This window comes from Ailuropoda melanoleuca, chromosome 16 (genome assembly GCF_002007445.2).
Source record: "Ailuropoda melanoleuca isolate Jingjing chromosome 16, ASM200744v2, whole genome shotgun sequence".
Classification (NCBI taxonomy): Eukaryota; Metazoa; Chordata; class Mammalia; order Carnivora; family Ursidae; genus Ailuropoda; species Ailuropoda melanoleuca.
The window spans coordinates 82,595,689-82,613,729 of NC_048233.1; the positions used below are offsets into that span (position 1 = coordinate 82,595,689).

General features: G+C 52.1%; 1 protein-coding gene across 1 annotated transcript; it reads right to left on the reverse strand.

Moving 5' to 3' along the window:
* On the reverse strand, nt 1–7,558 carry LOC100467983 (phospholipase A and acyltransferase 3; the record flags this gene model as incomplete). Its single annotated transcript, XM_034644830.1, has 4 exons — nt 1–235; nt 3,356–3,623; nt 4,675–4,783; nt 7,523–7,558. Coding segments are annotated over 4 exons (444 nt in total), but the record flags the coding sequence as incomplete, so codon positions are not given.
* Nucleotides 7,559–18,041: the final 10,483 nt, after the last annotated feature.

Here is an 18,041-nt window from a genome sequence, read left to right on the forward strand (position 1 = left end):
TAATTTCCTGGGCTTTTATTTAGCTTTGTTAAAATAAGCCTCCATGATCACAAAACAGAGTGAAATCAATAAACCAAACTCCACGCCTGCTGGCCAAGCAACATTTCTCCATTCTGATGGGTTGCCATTGAACGGAAGGCTTTTTCTGCTGGCTCCCGGCCTGCTGGATCCCAATGACCAACATGGCAGCCAGGAGAACTGCTGTCACTTGTCCTGCAAAGTCCTCTTCGGCAAGCTGCAACAGAAGAGAAAGGGGTCTGACCACCAAAACACACACCTAGAACTTTCAACTCAGGAAAAGACCCATGTGGCATTTGTCCTCCCAATGGAACACAGAGGGGAAAAATACGGGCAGGGAAGGGGGATTCCAAGAGGACAGGCCAACCAGGAAAGAGGGGAGGAGGTGCCTGACGAGGCGAGAAGGAGAGGAAGACGGAGCTGTACGTGTGAACTGGAGACCCTCATGGGAGCAGAGCGCACGGCCCTGTGGTAACCCGCAGCATGATAAAGCCCCGGATGTGCCTGCGGAAAGCACAGAGGGGCAGGGCCGGATGTTCTAGGTCAGGCCTGGCCAACCTGGAGCCTTGAAGCGAGTGTAAAGTTGGGGAAAGCAGCCCTGTGATTCGTCCCTCTGCAGGGCTTGAGGCCAGGGAGCTCGCCTGGATTGTCCTCGCTGTCTGCGGTGCTCAGCCCACCTCCAAGCACACAGGAGGTGTTCACGGTTCATCTGCTAAACGCCTGTCTTGACAGTGAGCAGCACCGAGGCTCTGCTTTCAGGAAACAAGATGACCTCACTTGTGCGCTGAGAGGAAAAGGGCTCTGGGGCAGGGAGCAGACCCTCTGGAAACCCACGACGATGGGGTGGAGATGTGAGGATGATCCCCAAGGATCAGCGGACTCCGCACAGCAGGTGTGAGCTTGAGGGGGGCCCGGGCCCTGCCCAGCCACCGTGTCAGTGAGACCAGTGCAGGAGGAACCGGGGGCAGAAGGGGACAGCAGGCATTGGGGAATGGCTGCTGGCCAGGTGTCTGGGGACTCTACAGCCACAGGATTTCTCTTAATCCGCCAAACACCCTGTTTATAATCCTGTTCTAGTTCCATCCAGCAGAGGGGACAGCTTGGGCAGCAGGAAGAGCTCACACGGCCAGCAAGCGACGGGGCCCGAAACACCCCGACATGCTAACAAGCACACTTCAGCCCCTCGCAGCCAGGAGAACAAATACTGCAAACGGCCGGCAAAGAGCAGGCCTCTGCGGCATATCAAGGAATTTGAGCCCCATGAGTGGTTGGGGAAAAGAGGACGAAAAGCTGCACTAGTTCACTCAGACCCACGCAGAAACTTTTGCCAGTGTCCAAGTCACACATTGGTGAAAGCACTGAGGACGGATGGTCTTCAGCCCCATTCCAGAACTGCACAGAGGTGACCGGGCATTTTCAAGGGAGAAAGAGGGAGAGGCGAGCCCGGGCTCAGGAGAGTTCCGGGAGTGGCAGGTCAGAGGGTGGGGCAGGGTCAATGCGGTTGGAACAGCCGCGTCTGCGGGCTGGCAGGGTCGGAATCGAGGATCCGACCTTCCCCCAGACACTGGGAGACTGAGGGCCTGTTCTTTCTGATGATGACATTCAAAGAAATGGCCTCCAGGTCCTTGAGACAGACACATCTAAGCTGCAGGAGATACAAACACGCCTCACGGGCAGAGGAAGGGTTCGTACCCGTAAGCCCTTCGTAAGCCCTTCTCAGGAAACGCTGGAAGAAAGGGAGGTCAGGGGCCTCCGGTCAGATGGTGGCTGCTACAAGGTCAGTTCTCCTGCAGTGCTGAGCTTTCTCAGGCAGGCATTTCCGGGGGCCGGGGGCCTGGGGCCATCCTAAGCACGTGGCCTCAAGTTGCTAGAAGCCCTCCTAGAGTTTGCTTGTCTCCTGGTGCAAAAGCTCGGATGCACGCCTCCTGGCCACAAGTTCTGCCCGTTCTCACAAGCCCGCATTCTTACAGAGAGAAAGGGACAGAGGGGAGTCTTTCCAGACACAGAGTCAGGAGCGAGAGGGAGAAAGAAAGGCAAGTTAAGGAGTGACCTTCGACCTTCGGGGGAAGGACTTCAGAAAAAGAGACACCAGAGCAAGGGACAAACTGAATAAAAGAAGTGGCCTGCCACCCCTGGGTCCCTCCTGCCGCCTTGAGTTCTGACCTCCCAGAAGAATGGCAGAGGGTCAACCCCTCTCAAAAAGTTGGGGTCTCCCAGATTGGTTGTTGGAACTTCAGCACAGTCTGAGGGGTGCTTCTAGATGCGTGACAGGGCAGTCCACCCCTCTGCACCACCCCCTACCCCTCCCCACCTCGCCCTCTCCCCTACTGCCACCCCTTCCTGGACAGAGGCAGGTCTACCCTCCTTAGCCCAAAGGAGAGAGAGCCCATCACCGGGTCACCGCTAGGCAAGCACACAGCATCCCCTCTCTGCCCCCAGCCAGGAGCGGTGGCTCAGTTAACAGCCTGGGCTCCGGGCCAGGATCCTCGCTTCCAGAAGGTGAGGCTTCTCCTTGCCCATCCCCCGTCACCAGACAGCCTTCTCCTACTCCGCAAAAGAGGAGTTTAATCCTCGCCCATCCTGAATCTACACGCATAGCCTAAGCCCTGAGCATCCCTGGATGCCAACGGGGAAGACGAAAGAACGCACCTCTCTGCACACACAGGACTTCTGGAAGAAATACGTAACCACAGACCCACCTTCCAGGAGGTGGCTCGCACTGTTCCCTCTGCCTCTCCTCCTCATCCCTGCTTCCTGGTCAGCTCCACCTCCCTTTCCGGATTCGGATGCATCAAAAGGATTAAGTCAGACTCAGCTCAGGCAGTACCCCTTCCGTGAAGGCTTGCTTGATCAGAGCCTTGCAGCAGAACCCACCCGGGTTCAAATCCCGCCTCCGCCCAGCGGCTCTCACGTCCTAGAGACTCAGTACCTAATTGTTGAGGGAGCGCAGACAGGTGGCGTACGCAGTCAAAGCCTCCGTTTCCCCACTTGTAAAGTGGGATGATAACACCTGCCTCTGGGGCTGTGGCAAGGGTCCATCTCGGGGCCTGGTGGCCAGCGAGGGCTGGACAAGCCGTCTGACCGGCAAGGCTGTGACTTCCGTCCTTGGGGCACTTCCTCCCAGCAGTCTGCAGTGCCGCGGTGTGGGTCTCGTCCACACCTCTGTCCCCAGCCCGACCGTGACATGCTTGAGGGCAGGGATTCTGTCTCTGCTATTTGGTCTTATTCGTGCCTCATCTCTCATCTCCCCCCAAGCCCGGGCCACACTGAGGCTCAGCCACCGTCGGCTGAGGGATGGTCTGCTTCTTGGGGACGGCGACACAGGCTGAAGACATACCTGAGGCTAGTGGTCACTTCGTAGCGCATATCGATCGCAAAGTCCCTGGAATTCCCCCTGTGCATCAAATAGGGCACCTCCTGTCCCACATGCTGCTCCGCCCGCCGCACGATTTGGTCGGGAGCCAGCGCTGAGTACTGGCGATCGTGCATGTGATTGACCTGGTACTTGTCTCTCCCCGCCACGTCGTCCAGTAGCTCCTTCTTCGCTACGACCTTCTCCCTCGGGACAGATTTGGTGCTGCCTGAAACAGCTCTTTCCCTTTCACCTGTGAGTCCACAAAGAGGACACCGTCAGTTCGACCCTGGGCAGGCCCACGGGCTCACAGCTGGCCCCGAGCAGGCAGCCCCACTGCCCTTGGCATCATCAGCAAGGAGGAGCAGTGGCCAACCTGCTTGGCCCCCAACTCAAAAACAGGTCAGATCCACGCCTGGGTGACTTTGGAGAAATCCCCAGGAGTCCATGGGCTCTGGTTTCCTCAATTCTGAAGGAAAGAATGGGAGTGCTTCTGAAGGACCCCATGAGGGCCATAGCTGTATGGCCCCAGCAGGCCAGAGCGGCATTTTGGAAATAGAAAGGAAGTCGCTGAGCAAGACAGAGGCCTGAGCTGGGAATCCGGGCCCCAGACCCCAGCCCCGGCTCACTCAGCCGGCCTCAGGCAAGTCCCCTCTCTTCTCGATTCGTCATTTACAAAGTGAAGGGACCAGGCCAGGCAATGTCCACAGTCTCCCAGCTCCACCTTCTCCAGGAAGAAAGACTGGTTGGTTCAGCTCCTGGCCAAGCCCTGGACCAGGCCTTTCCCGAGCCCCCCTCATGACGTTCCTCCACCACCCCGGAGGTAGGGAGTCTGACCTACCCTAAAGGGTGCAACTGAACTTCCTCAGGCAGAGTCACGTGTTCAAGTCCCACTGCCAGGAAGCGGAGGGCCCGGGGTTCCAAACCGGTTCGGTCTAGTTGGGAGACCGGGGGTTCCTCCACTAAGCCTCGAAGCCACTTGTCATCCGTTCAAAGGAGGTTGCTGCCTCTTCCTCGCCTTTGTCCCTCCATAACAGCAAATACATAGGAGATGGGACCCATGAAGGGGTACTCCTCAAATACAGTGTGTTGGCTGGACGTGGACCCCAATCTCTAATGGAAGAAAGGTCCACAGTCTCTCCAGGAACTTACTGCTAAAGAGGAAGGGCAGCTGATAGACGGAGCAGGGAATAGTCAGCCAGTGCCCCTTATGCTAGATACTAAAGCGAGGACAAGCCCATCAGGGTGCCACTGTTCACACTGTCCACCTCAGTCCTTGTGCTTCAACACAAATCCGTCCTTACCTGAGGGAGTCACGTGGACCACATAGCCATCTCCCACATAGACGGCCCAGTGCTGAAAGTCAGGGCGAAAAATCTCAATCAGGTCTCCAACTTTAGGTCCGCGTTTGGCCTGCAACAGGAGAATCAGAGACAGGCAGAGATGAGCCCTTACTAGGAAAATTCTAGAGCCTGACCTGCAAGGAGCCTAAGCCCAGCCTGAAGATTCCCTCTGTCCATCACCTGTAGGAAACAGGGAGGAGGGAGCTCTCCTCACACAGGTGGGAAACCCTCCCTTCTCTGGGGGGTTCTGGTGCTGAAATGAGCTCTTCTGGGGACAAAGAAGAGATAGAGAACTGTGGGTGACTGTGATCAGTACCCCCACTTAACAGGTGAGAGGACTGAGATGCAGGAAGGTTAGGCATTGTGCTAAAGATCCTTCCCTAGTGAGGAGAGCAAGACTAAATCCTAGGTCTGAATGTTTCTAATGTTTATGCCCTTCACAGAATGTCCCAGGCAAGCCCAGGGCAACTGAAGGCTGGGGATCAGAGAGTATGTCAGCGTCCTTCTGGACTTTGCAGAAACAGGAAGTATGTTGTCCTGGCCACGTTCAGAATGCTGCTGCTGCAGGGGCTTTCTGAGGTCTGCTAGTAGCAACATCCCGTCCACCCACGGCCACCTCCATGCTCCCTCCCCTCCCCCACCCCCACTCCGTTGAGCCAGGCCTTGGGCTGGAACACCTGATCCAGGGATCAAGGCTGCCAGCCAACTAAAGAGCTGGCGAGGACACACGATTGAGAATAAAGGCTGACTACAGGAGTCAGAGTCAACTTGACCAAAACAAACAAAACCAAAAGGAGTCAAACTGATCAAAGGTGGGGCAATTCGAGCATCAAAAAGAATGATCACTGCCCACGGATTGAAACACATGAACTACGTTAAAATCCGTGTGTTCGTAAATGATACTTTAAAAACTCATTAGGCACCTTTGCAGGATGTAAAAGAAACGTTTTGTTCCCAAAACTGCTAAATAAAGGGAAAGATTCTACCATTTCCTAAATGAACTGTACTCTGGGAGCCAAAGGAAGAGCTACGACAAAACCCAAAGGCACAAAACGACACTTCGAGGTGACAGTGTCTATGTGTGCAAAGGCGTAGAGAAACATGTTGGGGGGCGCACACCGCGCTGCCCTATCCACAATGCAGAGGATGGATTTGGGGTTTGTTTTATTTTGTGGGTTTTTTTTTTAAACAAGGGAAATGTATTCACATGTATCTTGTGGAATTAAAGACAGTAGTTTAAAAAAAAAATAAAAGGGCAAGTCTTGGGAGTCAGACCCTTGTCGGTTCAGAGGCCCCCTCTCTTGGGTAAGGGGGTTCACCAGAGTGTCAGGGTCCTCGTCTGTGAGGCTGGGAGTAATCACTGCTACGTCATACCGTCCTTGAGAGGAAATAAAAGTCTTCGGCAAGGTATCAGATGCAGGGAGCACTCAGGAAATGTGGCTACTGTTGAGCCAGAGGGAAGAAGGAGCATAGGGAAGGGGAGTAAAGGGATGGAGGGAGAAGCAGAGAGGCTGGAGATGGGGGTACAAGAACGCCTTCCTGACGGCTCCCCACCATGACCCCACATCTCCGTGGGTCATCTTCTTGGACCCTCCCTCCCCAGCTCTGCCCACGGACCCAGAACAGTGTGAGTGAAGAGGTGGGCTTAGGCAGTGGGGCGGGCTGCCCTCCCTGAGCCCACTGTTCCTGCCTCATGGTGACCCCTGGCCCCCACCCCTCCCCCACCCAGACAGCCCTACCCTCGGGCCTCAGCAAGTACCCATGCCCCTCTGTACCAGAGCTGCAGACCAACATGGGAACCCCACATGATCACCACAAACAGAGTGGTTGTTTTTAAAATAGTTTTCTGGGGACTTACTGAAGCCATCCTTCTGTCAGGTAGTGTCTGTGTGTTGCTGCCTGTATGTCCAGACTATTATTCACTTTCAGAGTTTTGTTTGAGGGGCGCTTGGGCGGTTCAGTCGATTAAGCAACCAACTCTTGGTCTCAGCTCAGGTCTTGATCTCAGGGTCGTGACTCTGCGTGGAGCCTTCTTAAAAAAAAAAAAAAGTTTTGTTTGCCTCCGAACCTGCCCAGGCATACAAATATTTTAAAAGATGAATCAAAATTCACATAAAAACCACTCTATCTTGAAACAAGCCAGGGTACATGCCTGGTAGACAAGTGGGCCAGGAAATCAACTGGAAAAAAGAGATCTCAGAGTTCAAGGTGTCAATTCAGAAGGATTTGGTGGTGGCTGAGGTCAAGGGAGTGGTCAAAACTCACCAAGTCTCGTGGTAGATGGGGAGAAGAAGGCAACAGGCAAAGTCAGGTGTGGGGCAAGCAGGATGGAGAGACAAGAGCCAAAGTCAAAGAGTTTCAAGAGCGAGGAACTCCAAGGAGACCCCAAGATTGAGACTGACCGTGACCAGAACCTACAAACGTTTCCACCAACTTCAAACCCAATGGAACCAGACAAAACCTGTCATCAGAAATGCGTTCTTCCCCCAGACTGGACACAGAGAGCCTACTGGGCCAGATGTGTGGCAAGAGACCACTCCCCCTCCCCCTCTCCCTCCACAGCCCAGAGACACACATTCTAGACCAAATGGAAACCCAAAATCCCCTACTGCCTGGGTGTGGAGGGGCCGCTTTTTGAGGTACCAGTGAGCTACGCCATGCAAATCTCCAAATAAGTATCTCTCATCTGATATCCACTTAGGGGCTGTGGCATCACGGGCGAACTGGACAGAGTCGGGAGGTGGGAGCGGGGAGGGAACTCAGCCTCACTGCAGGCCATGTGGGCAGCAAGCAAGGACCAGGAACTTACCTCCTTCAGGCTCCCAGCACAACAAGAGCTTTGCTGTCAGGACGCAGATGGACTGCAGCTGGGACGACTCTTCAGGATGTATGGAATCGCTCAGAATAGCTGCTCATATATATCCCATGTGCTCTTGCTGGGGTGGGCTTAGCTCAGCCCTCCTGCCCCACTGGCCCTCCCCCACTTGACACTAACCTCGTGAGTGGGCAGCCTAGAGTTAGGTGATCTCTGTTTGTCCAATCGGTACCACCCCTTGTGCTACGTCACAGCCCTGTTTCCAGAAAGAGGAAGACTTGGCTGGCACTGTCAGCTGAAGAGAAACCAGGGTGGAGCCCGCACAGTGACTAACCGGGGGGGCGGGGGGCGGGCAGAAGAAACATCCCATGCCCAGACTTGTAGCTTCACTCTCCACTAGGAGAAAGTGGGCAGAGGAAATGAGATCAAGGGAGTACATCCAGTTTAACTTCTTCTGTTATCAAATGTTCTTTTTAGACTACAGATATAATAGTTCAGCTCTTACAAACTCAAGAAGGAGCCTTAACTGTTTTTCCACTTTGGTCATAAGTACATATAAAATACTCCCCTGAAAAGTGGAAATTCAAATGACGTTCGTTATATCACACAGGAAATGGAGATTTCGAAAGAGTTTAGGAAAACTGTATTTTAAGCAATAAAGGAAGACTTATGTCATTTCAACCTTCTATGCATAGTTTTCCAAAACACAGATGATATTACTGTTTGAACAGACTTCATGTTCTTATACACAAACCTTTAGTTGCACAAAGCTTGTGTTCAATGCTTTAGGCTTATTTGGGATTCCTTTGAAGTGAAGTTAGAGTGGTTATCAATCTGGATTTTGTTTTCTAGATTTATAATTCGTCCCAGAGCGTTCAGGGAGATGACCTTCAACAGCTGCCGGTATATATTCATCATAAAATGTTTAATGTCATCATGTACCATTTAAAATTCTCCAGACTATGGGGCGCCTGAGTGATTCAGTCATTGGGCGTCTGCCTTCGGCTCAGGGCGTGATCCGGCGTTGTGGGATCGAGCCCCACATCAGGCTCCTCCGCTGGGAGCCTGCTTCTTCCTCTCCCACTCCCCCTGCTTGTGTTCCCTCTCTCGCTGGCTGTCTCTCTCTCTGTCAAATAAATAAATAAAATCTTTAAAAAATAAAAATAAAAAAAATAAAAGTCTCAAGACTATGAAAAGTCTACAGTTGAGTAATTCTATTTTTTTAATTTTTATTTTAACTACAGTATAATTAACATCGTGTTGTATTAGTTTCCTGTGTACAATAGAGTGATTCTCCCCTTCCGTTCATTACTCAGTGTTCGTCATGAGTAATCTCTTCATCCCTATCACCTGTTTCACCCATCCCCCCACCCACCTCCCTTCTGGCAACCACCAGTTGGTTCTCTCTAGTAAAGAGTCCGCTTCTTGGTTTGTCTCTTTTCTGCTCCTTTGCTCATTTGTTTCGTTTCTTCAATTCCACATATGAGTGAAATCACATGAGTCACATCCACTGGCTTATTTCACTTAGCATTATACTCTCTAGATCCATCTATGTTGATGCAAATGGCAAGATTTCATTCTTTTTATGGCCGAATCATATTCTATTGTAGATATATATCTCACATCTTTTTTTTTTTAAGATTTTATTTATTTGTCAGAAAGAGAGAGAGCACACGGTGGGGGCGGGGGCAGACAGAGGGAGAAGCAGGTAGAGGGTGAAGCAGACTCCCCGCTGAGCAAGGATCCCAATGCAGGACTCGGTCCCTGGACCCTGGGATCATGACCTGAGCCAAAGGCAGATGCGTAACTGACTGAGCCACCCAGGCATCCTTCACATCTTCTTTATCCATTGAGCTATCGATAGACATGTGGGCTGCTTTCATAATCTGACTATTGTAAATAGGCTGCAATAAACATAGGGGTGCATGTGTCCTTTCATATCAGTGTTTTTATATTCTTTGGGTAAATACCCAGCAGTGTGATTACTGGATCATAAGGTAGTTAGTTCTATTTTTTTTTTTTTTAGAAGCTTCCATACTGTTCTCCAAAGTGGCTGCACCCGTTTGCGTTCCCACCAACAGTGCATGAGGGCTCCTTTTTCTCCACCTCTTTGCCAACACTTGCTGTTTCTTGTATTTTTAGCAGGTGTGAGGAGATATGTCCTTGCAGTTTTCATTTGCATTTCCCTGATGATGAGTGATGTTGGGCATCTTTTTTTTTTCTGTTGCCCATCTGGATGTCTTCTTTGGAGAAAGGTCTGGTCATGTCTCCTGCCTATTTTTATTTGGATTATTTGTTGTTTTGATGTTAAAATTTAGAAGTTCTTTATGTATTTTGGATACTAATCCTTTTTCGGATAGGTCATGTGCAAATATCTTCTTCCATTCCATAGGCTGTCTTTGAGTTTTGTTGATTGTTTCCTTTGCTGTGCAGAAGCATATATTTTGATAGAGTCCTGATAGTTTATTTGTGGTTTTGTTTCCTTTGCCTCAGGAGACATCTAGAAAAGTATTGTCATGGCTGCTGTCAGAGAAATTACTGCTATGGTCTCTTCTAGGATTTTTATGCTTTCAGATCTCACATTTAGGTCTTTAATCCATTTTGAGGTTTTTTTTTTTTGTGCATAGTGTAAGAAAGTGGTCCAGTTTCATTCTTTTCCATGTAGCTATCTCCTTTTCCTAACACCACTTGTTGAAGAGACTGTATTTTTACTATTGCAGAGTCTTGCCACCTTTGTCAAAGGTTAATTGACCATATAACCATGGGTTTGTTTCTGGGCTTTGTATCCTGTTCTTTTGATCTACGTGTCTATCTTTGTGCCAGTACCATGCTGTTTTGATTACTGGAGCTTTCTAGTATACTTGAAATCTGTAATTGTGAGACCTCCAGGTTTGTCTTTTTCAAGATTGCTTAGGCTATTTGGGGTCTTCTGTGGGTCCATATAAATCTTAGTATTTTTTGTTCTAGCTCTGTGGGAAAAAAGATGCTGTTGGCATTTTGCTAGGGATTGCATTAAATCTGTAGATTGCTTGGATCCACCGGACATTTGAATAGTGTTTGCTCTTCCAGTCCATGAGCATGGAACGTCTTTCCATTTTTTGGTATCATCTTCAATTTCCTTCAACGTTTTATAGTTTTTAGAGTACACGTCTTTCACCTGCATGGTTAAGTTTACCCCCAGGCATTTTATTCCTTTTGGTGCGACTGTAAATGGGAATAGTTTCTTAATTTTTCTTCCTGCTGCTTCATCATTAGTGTATAGAAACGCAACAGATTTCTGTACATTGATTTTGTATCCTGAGAACTTTCCGAATTCATTTATCGGTTCTAGCTGTTTTTTGGTGGAGTCTTCAGGGTTTTCTATATCTAGTACCACGACATTGCAAATAGTGAGAGTTTTACTTCTTCCTTATCAGTAGGGATGTCTTTTATTTCTTTTAGTTCTCTGATTGCTCTGGCTAGGACACCAAGACTTAGCCATCCTAACCCCATATCTTCTAGATTCCACCAGAGAGCTGAAAGCTCCCATAGGACTACTTTTTACTGAGATACCAATGGCTTCAAAGGACATTGAATGCAAACGTCGTCTGGGAAGGCAAAAGCTAAAAATTGAATTCACTATGGCAAATTCCAGGTGCCAGGATGGGCAGATAGGATCAGACTGGGCTAAGGGGGATGTCACTCAAAACCTAAAGAGAGATGATGGGAGTGTCTGGTTATGACCTGGACAGCTCTCTAGGTGACTGGCCATACGGAGGTGGGACAATGGCCCTTCCCCACAGCAGAGGGATGTCTGAGGGCAGCATGGTGCTCTCAGCATTGCTGTCACCCTGCCAAGGGGCTCCCCTGAGCACCTCTCCCTCACCTTGGGTGGCACAGGGTCATTCCCCTGGAGGATGGCTCTGTGGCACACCCAACCAGCTGGCAGCCCTGAGGGTTCCTTTGTCCTCCTCTGTCTCAGTCATCCGGGATCCTAACCACCTTTGGAAAATTCTGGTGATTCTGGTGGGTGACACAGAGAAAACACCCAGGATCCATGAGGAAGGAGGGGAAGCCGTGGGGACCCTCTGACTGGTGTGAGGGAGGCATGCACACTTCTGGAACCCCCAAACGAAGGCTGACAGTCCAGCCTTGGACTCGGAGCAGGGCCCACTCTGGTAGTAGCAATGGTAAGTTACTCTCTGTAACTTACTTTAACTTTCAACCCTCTGATCGCCCTGAGTTTTCAGGGGAGTCTTGTGACTAGTTAGTTCCAGCCGGGTCTCTCTTGCGCTGGGGGATGAAGGGACCCACCAGCTTTCACATACTTGGGAAGGAGCAGCCGCAGGAGGTGACACCCCTAATCCTCAAGCCAGACAGGGAGCGGCTGCAGCGGCCACCACGGAGGACGGCCAAATGGAGCAGCCATTCCGTAGGGTCACTGGTGGCAGAGGCTGGCTGAGCAAGCACGAGGTCATGGGGACTTGGCACTTCGGAGACCACACCAGGCCTTGCTGGGAAGGAACGGACGGATATTCAGAGGTGGCTAATTTTTTCAAAAGACTTTATTTCTTAGAGCATTTTAGCTCCATAGCACAATTGAGAGGAAGGTGCAGAGAGCTCCCGGTCACCCCTTGCTCGCCCCGTGCACAGCCTCCCCCACTATCAACATCCCTCAGCAGAGGGTCCACTGTTGTTATGGCTGATGACCCCGCACGGACACGTGATAATGCCCCAAAGTCCATAGTTCGCCTTTGGGTCCACTCTCGGGGTTGTACGCTCTGTGGGTCTGGACAAGTGTGTAATGACACGTACTCATCATTACAGCCTCGTACGCAGTAGTTCCACTGCCTTAAAAACGAGGTGGCTGACATTCAGCATTCAACCTCTGGGCAGCTGGAGCCCTGGCAGTTTCGGCAGGGAAAGTGAGCACACGTCCACGTGCTCCTCACAGACGATGAGCACCAGACTGGAGCTGACAGAGAAAGCTAAAGGTGGGCTGAGTGAAGGAGGTGCTCAGAAAGATGTGGGAGCTGTGTACGCAGAGTCAGGGGTTCGAGCACCAGGTGGTAGTGGGTACGGAGGGACAGAACTCAGTGGTTGGGTTTGGGTTTTTTGGCAGCCCGACAGTAAAATGAATGATGTGTCGTGACAAGAGTGGTGAGTCTTGATGGAAGGAAGTGGACCATCCATTGAATACTAACTGGGCATCAGACACATGGGGGTGACTTCTCCACATGGCCCTACTGAGTCCGGACACCATCACTGGGAGGGGGCTCATTCCCCCCATCCCAGAGAAGGCAGGACCCAAGCTCTGAGAGCCAAGAGCTTTCCCCAAGGTCACTCAGCTCGAAATTCCTGGGAGAACCCACCCCGTGCCAAATGAATGTTCCTTTCTTCTTTCTGTTCAGAAGTCTATAAAAATATGGTGGAGCCCTTCGTGCAGATACACTCACTGACTCTTTGGACTTGGCACAATTAGCCCGTCCAGGAGCCAGTGAGAGAGGGAAAGGGGGAGACAGAACCTAGGTGGCCAGAGGATGAGGGTCCCGCAGACAGAGGAGCCCTGGGGTGTCGACACAGGTCTCTGCCGCCACAGATCTGTGGCTCCTTCGGGCTGTCCCTGGTTTGGGGATCACCTCTCCAAAAGAAAGTTTCCAAACAGGCCTAGAAGGCCCATCGCCAGGGCCACCCATCCCCCAGTCAGGGCAGGTGTGGCCTGAACCTGAGGAGCCCTGTCAGCATCCCAGGCAAGTGCAGGCAGCTTCTCCCTCCCTTCCAGGGGCCTGGAGGCTACACTCCCTCTCCCCCCCTTGGAGCTGCCAGCCCAGATTCCTCTCCCAGGAAGGTGCTGGCTGAGTCAAGGGGGCCCGATTCCTGGGAGACGCGGAGGAGAGGAGGCCTCTGCATGGTGGTCTTGTCTGGGCTTCTGACAACGAGCGGGATGGGCAGGGGGGATCATTTTGTGCGAGTTTGCTGGGTGACCCCATTTGTTCCTGACCCAGTGGGAAGGGAGGAAGGTCTGGGGTCCAGCAGGGCTCCGGGGCTGAGCCTGGGAACTGCTCTGCAGTCTGGGCCACGCTTCAGCCCTGTGGAGGGAGGGGCTGCGGCAGAAGCCCAGGAGACGCTTCCGGAAACTGTGGCCACGGGAAGCGAAGTTTGGGTCCACTGAGCGCCGCGCCCTGCAGCCTGGAAACTTCTGTCTCCAGCCCCACCTCAGCTCTGAGCTCCAGACTCCTAGGTCCGACTGCGACTCAACATCGCCACCGGGAGCTCTAATGGCCACGCATCGCTAACCACATCCAAGATCTTCCTTTCCCTCCTGCTCCTCCCGTCCTCACCCTCATCTCCTCGGGGACCTGCATCCACCCAGTCTCCTGGACCTGAAGCCCTGGGGTGCTGCAGCTCGGTGGCGGGGAGTGGAGACTCCAGAGGAGCTGGGGTTGGCACCTGCCTCTGCCACTTCCTAGCTGTGTTTTGGGGACAAACGTGGCAGCCTGGAGGGGTGGGAGGGGGGTTAAGCTGTTCCCCAGATCTTCCACAAGCAAACCTGTGACCTCCTACATTGGCCCATGGACCATGAGCCCAGCCTGGCCCAGCTACCACCTCCCTCTGCATGGATCACGTCCTGCGGGGATCCCTGTGTCTGTCTGCACCTCCCTCTGTGCTTCGAGCTCCACTGGGGCAGGATCCTGGGCGCTGCCCCCGGCCCCTTCCACCCAAGCAGCTGTGAAGGGCCTGGCCTGAACGGGGGCCGAGGGAATCTACGTGGAAGAGGGGCTAGAGGATGAGCGGGGCCAGGACTCGGGGCCCAGCTCCTCCGCTCTCTCGGCCAGGGCACAGCAGGCCCAGCGATGGTTGCCATGGGGGAAGCAAAAGGGGATTTTTCACTCTGAGAGTCAACGTCTCGCTAAGGTCAGGGCAGACACCCTGCACAGTAGCTGATGGCCGATCAAATGTGACCCTGGGCCCTGCCTGGAGGAGGAGAGGCTGCCCAGACAACAAAGGCTGGATTTCTTTTGGCAGCAATCAGGCCCTGGCCCCCACCCCAGGCGATCAGATGTGCAGTGTGGGCCGCTCCTTCCCAGAATGGCCTCATTTCCCCGAAACTGCCTGAGTTCAACTCCTTCCCCTTCAGTGCACACGAACCACGGAGTCTGGCCCGCCCCTGCCTGGACCGTAGGTGTCCGCACATAGGGGCCGACAGGAAGCGAGATTCATTGGACACCTGGGTGACTCAGTCAGTTAAGCATCTGCCTTCAGCTCAGGCCATGAGCCCACAGTCCTGGGATACAGTGCCCATTCCCGCTGCCTGCTTAGCAGAGAGCCCGATTCTCCCTTTCCCTTGGTCTGCAGCTCCCCCTACTTGTGCTCTCTCTCTCTCTGTGTCAAATAAAGAAATAAAATCTTAAAAAAGAAAAAAGGAAGGAAGATCCAGAGTCAGAAAGCTGGAATTGCAGCATACTTACTGAGGCAGGACAGATGCCAAGGAGGGAAGAGGAGAGAGAAGCAGAGAGCTGAGCAGGCACTGAACTCTCCCAGCGAGAGAGACAGGCACATTGGGGATCCCCTCACTTCACCAGTCCTGGGCACCCCGCTGGGCCCGCACACCAGGTGCTTCCCAGCTCAGGTGGGCAAAGCCCCCAGGCAGCCACAGCTCCTTCCTCGAGAGCCCCTGAGCCCCCCACACTGAGATGAGAGGGAAGGCTCACTGGGCCCGAAGGCCTCTCTGTCCTGCAGGAAAAGGGACTTTGAAACAACCAAGAGTTTTCCATAACCTCCTTCGAAAGCCTTTCCAAACTCTGCAGTTCAGAGTGGCCCAGACCAGACACTCAGACTCAGGCCTTTACAGGAGGGGGCTGCCCTGCTGCTGGAGAGCCACAAGTAGAAAGTTCCAGGGGGCTTACCTCAGCCATGGTGGGGTCTTCTGTGGCATGTGCACCGACTTTTATACCAAAGTTGAAGGTTTTGCTTTCACTTTCCTTCGGACACTATTTAAAAACTGCTACATAGGAATCTTTTCTTTTTAAAGTAGGCTCCACACCCAGCTTGGACCCCAAAGCAGGGCTCCAGCTCCGGACCCTGAGATCCAGACCTGATCGGAGTCAAGAGTCAGACTCCCCCCGGCTGGGCCACCCAGGCGAGCGCCCAGGGCCTGGCCTCTCCTGATCTCCTCTCTGCACTCAGAGCAGGAGGGATGGTGGCTCGCTGCCTCCTTGGGGAGCACGAGGCATCAATGCCTTGGTTGCGATGGAATCGGTCTGAGGTTTGCTTCGTCAGCAGCCGAGGGGGAGGCCTGGGGCTGTGGCTCACGCGCGGGCGCTCAGAAGTCTCCGCAGTTACCGTGAGGCGCCAACTGGGCAGGGAGGCTCCCGCTCGGCTGATTTGCCAGCGTGGGGGCCAGGCTCCGGCTCACAGAGCTGGTTCCAGGGCCACAGCAGGCCCCTCGCGGGTTCTGGCCCCCTTTCCCTTCACGGGTGGGCTGTCAGCACAGACAGGGGGCTGGCCAGGTAAGGGGCAGGTGGAGGGACAGCACCCCCCTCTCCCTCACCGTTCCTGACGCCGTCTAATGCAGTGGACATGCCACACAGGAAAAAAAATAAATGAAAGAGTTGGAATCCAATCATTCCTTTTCCAAATAGCAGCGCTACACCCCGGCCCTATCCTCCAACATGTCACCCCAGATTCAAGTCTCCACACCGCCTACCTCGCAAAAAGTGGTCACTTCTCTTATCTGTAGGTTTGCGCCGTTTCTTTTCTCAGATCCCCGATTGATTTTGCAGGTGTTCAGAACAATTTCCTGACTACCGAGCTCAATTCCAGGGACCAGATGAGCTTAGGGTCCCCTCCTCCTCCGCCATCTTAACTCTCCCCAGTCTTGGCATGCCTTTCTGATGCCTCCGTCCCACTGATGTTCCGGAAAACAGATCAGCATGCACCGGGATGAGGGAGTCATTTATTATGGGGATTACTTGGAGTGAGTTCTAACTTGGATTCCTTTAAAAAGCAAAGAAAAGAATTCCTCAACTTTGACTCGTACTTTATAACTTGTGGTTCTACTCTGGTGTCCCGATCCTGGGGTTGGGAGCTGTCGTTCCTGAAACATTTCCATCAAAACTTCAGTTTGACACCTTTGCAGCTGAAACTTCTCTCTAGGCTCCTTCATTTTGCACGTTGTTTTGAACACCTAGCTTGTGTGAGGCAGTGGACCCCGAGCCGTAGACACACTCACGTCTGAGGTGGTCCTTGTCGTCAGTCAGTGAGAGGTCGTGCTGAGGAGGCCCGGGTGCTGTGTGAGGTCTGCTGTAACAACGTACCACAGATGAGGGGCCTTAAGACAACACAACCTTATGGTCTGGCAGTTCCTGAGTCCGTCAGAACTCAAGCTGTCCACAGGGCCGCACCCGCTCTGGCCTGTGGGGAAGAGTCCGTGCTTGCCCCTGCCTGGTCCCTGCTGGTTCGCTGGCCGTCCTTGGCGTTCTTTGGCATTAGCCGTAGGCCTTCAGTCTCGCCTTCTGTCTGCCGTCTGTGTGTCTCTTTTCACGTTGCATTCTTCTCCCTGTGTCTGTTTTACCTTTTCTGATAGGGACACAGTCATGTTGGCTTAGGGCTCACCCTGATGACTTCGTCTTAATGTGATTACTTCTGTGAAGACCCTGTTTCCAATAGCGTTTCCTGGTGGAGATCCTCCTTCCCTCTATGCCTTCTTCCTAGAGGCTGCATTTAGCTCTGTCAATTAGTAAGATGACATCTGTCCCTCTGGTCGTTTCTGTATTTTTAAAAGTTAATAGGGTAATCATGATGAAATTAGAAATGATGTTTTCTTTCTTTTTTTAATAATAATTTTTAGTATGTTNCCTGGCGTTATGGGATCAAGCCCCACATCAGGCTCCTCTGCTATGAGCCTGCTTCTTCCTCTCCCACTCCCCCTGCTAGTGTTCCCTCCCTCGCTGGCTGTCTCTATCTCTGTCGAATAAATAAATAAAATCTTTAAAAAATAATAATAATAAAATAAAAAATAAAAGTTAATAGTGTAATCATGATGAAATTAGAAATGATGTTTTCTTTCTTTTTTTAATAATAATTTTTAGTATGTTAGGCTAGTCCCCATACAGTACATCCTTAGTTTTTGATATGGTGTTTCATGATTCATTATTTGCGTATAACGCCCAGTGCTCCATGCAATAAGAAATGATGTTGTTCTTGCAAAAACTCGGGATGCCTTGGGTAAAACTGAATTCCCCCTTCCCGGTCCCCAACGGTAACCACATATCAGGTTTGAATATAGCCTTCGTGTTCTTTTTCTTTGTAAACACACAGCTATCTCTATAGGAAATAGGAAACATGGGACAACAAGGCTTATGCAAACCCTTTGNGCAAACCCTTTGAGACTACGTGTGTTTTGGGATTTGATATTTTTTGGGTTTCCGATAGAAAATATGGTGCATGAGGTCAAGGATGGGAATGGGGGGGCGCCTGGGTGGCACAGCGGTTAAGCGTCTGCCTTCGGCTCAGGGCGTGATCCCGGCGTTAT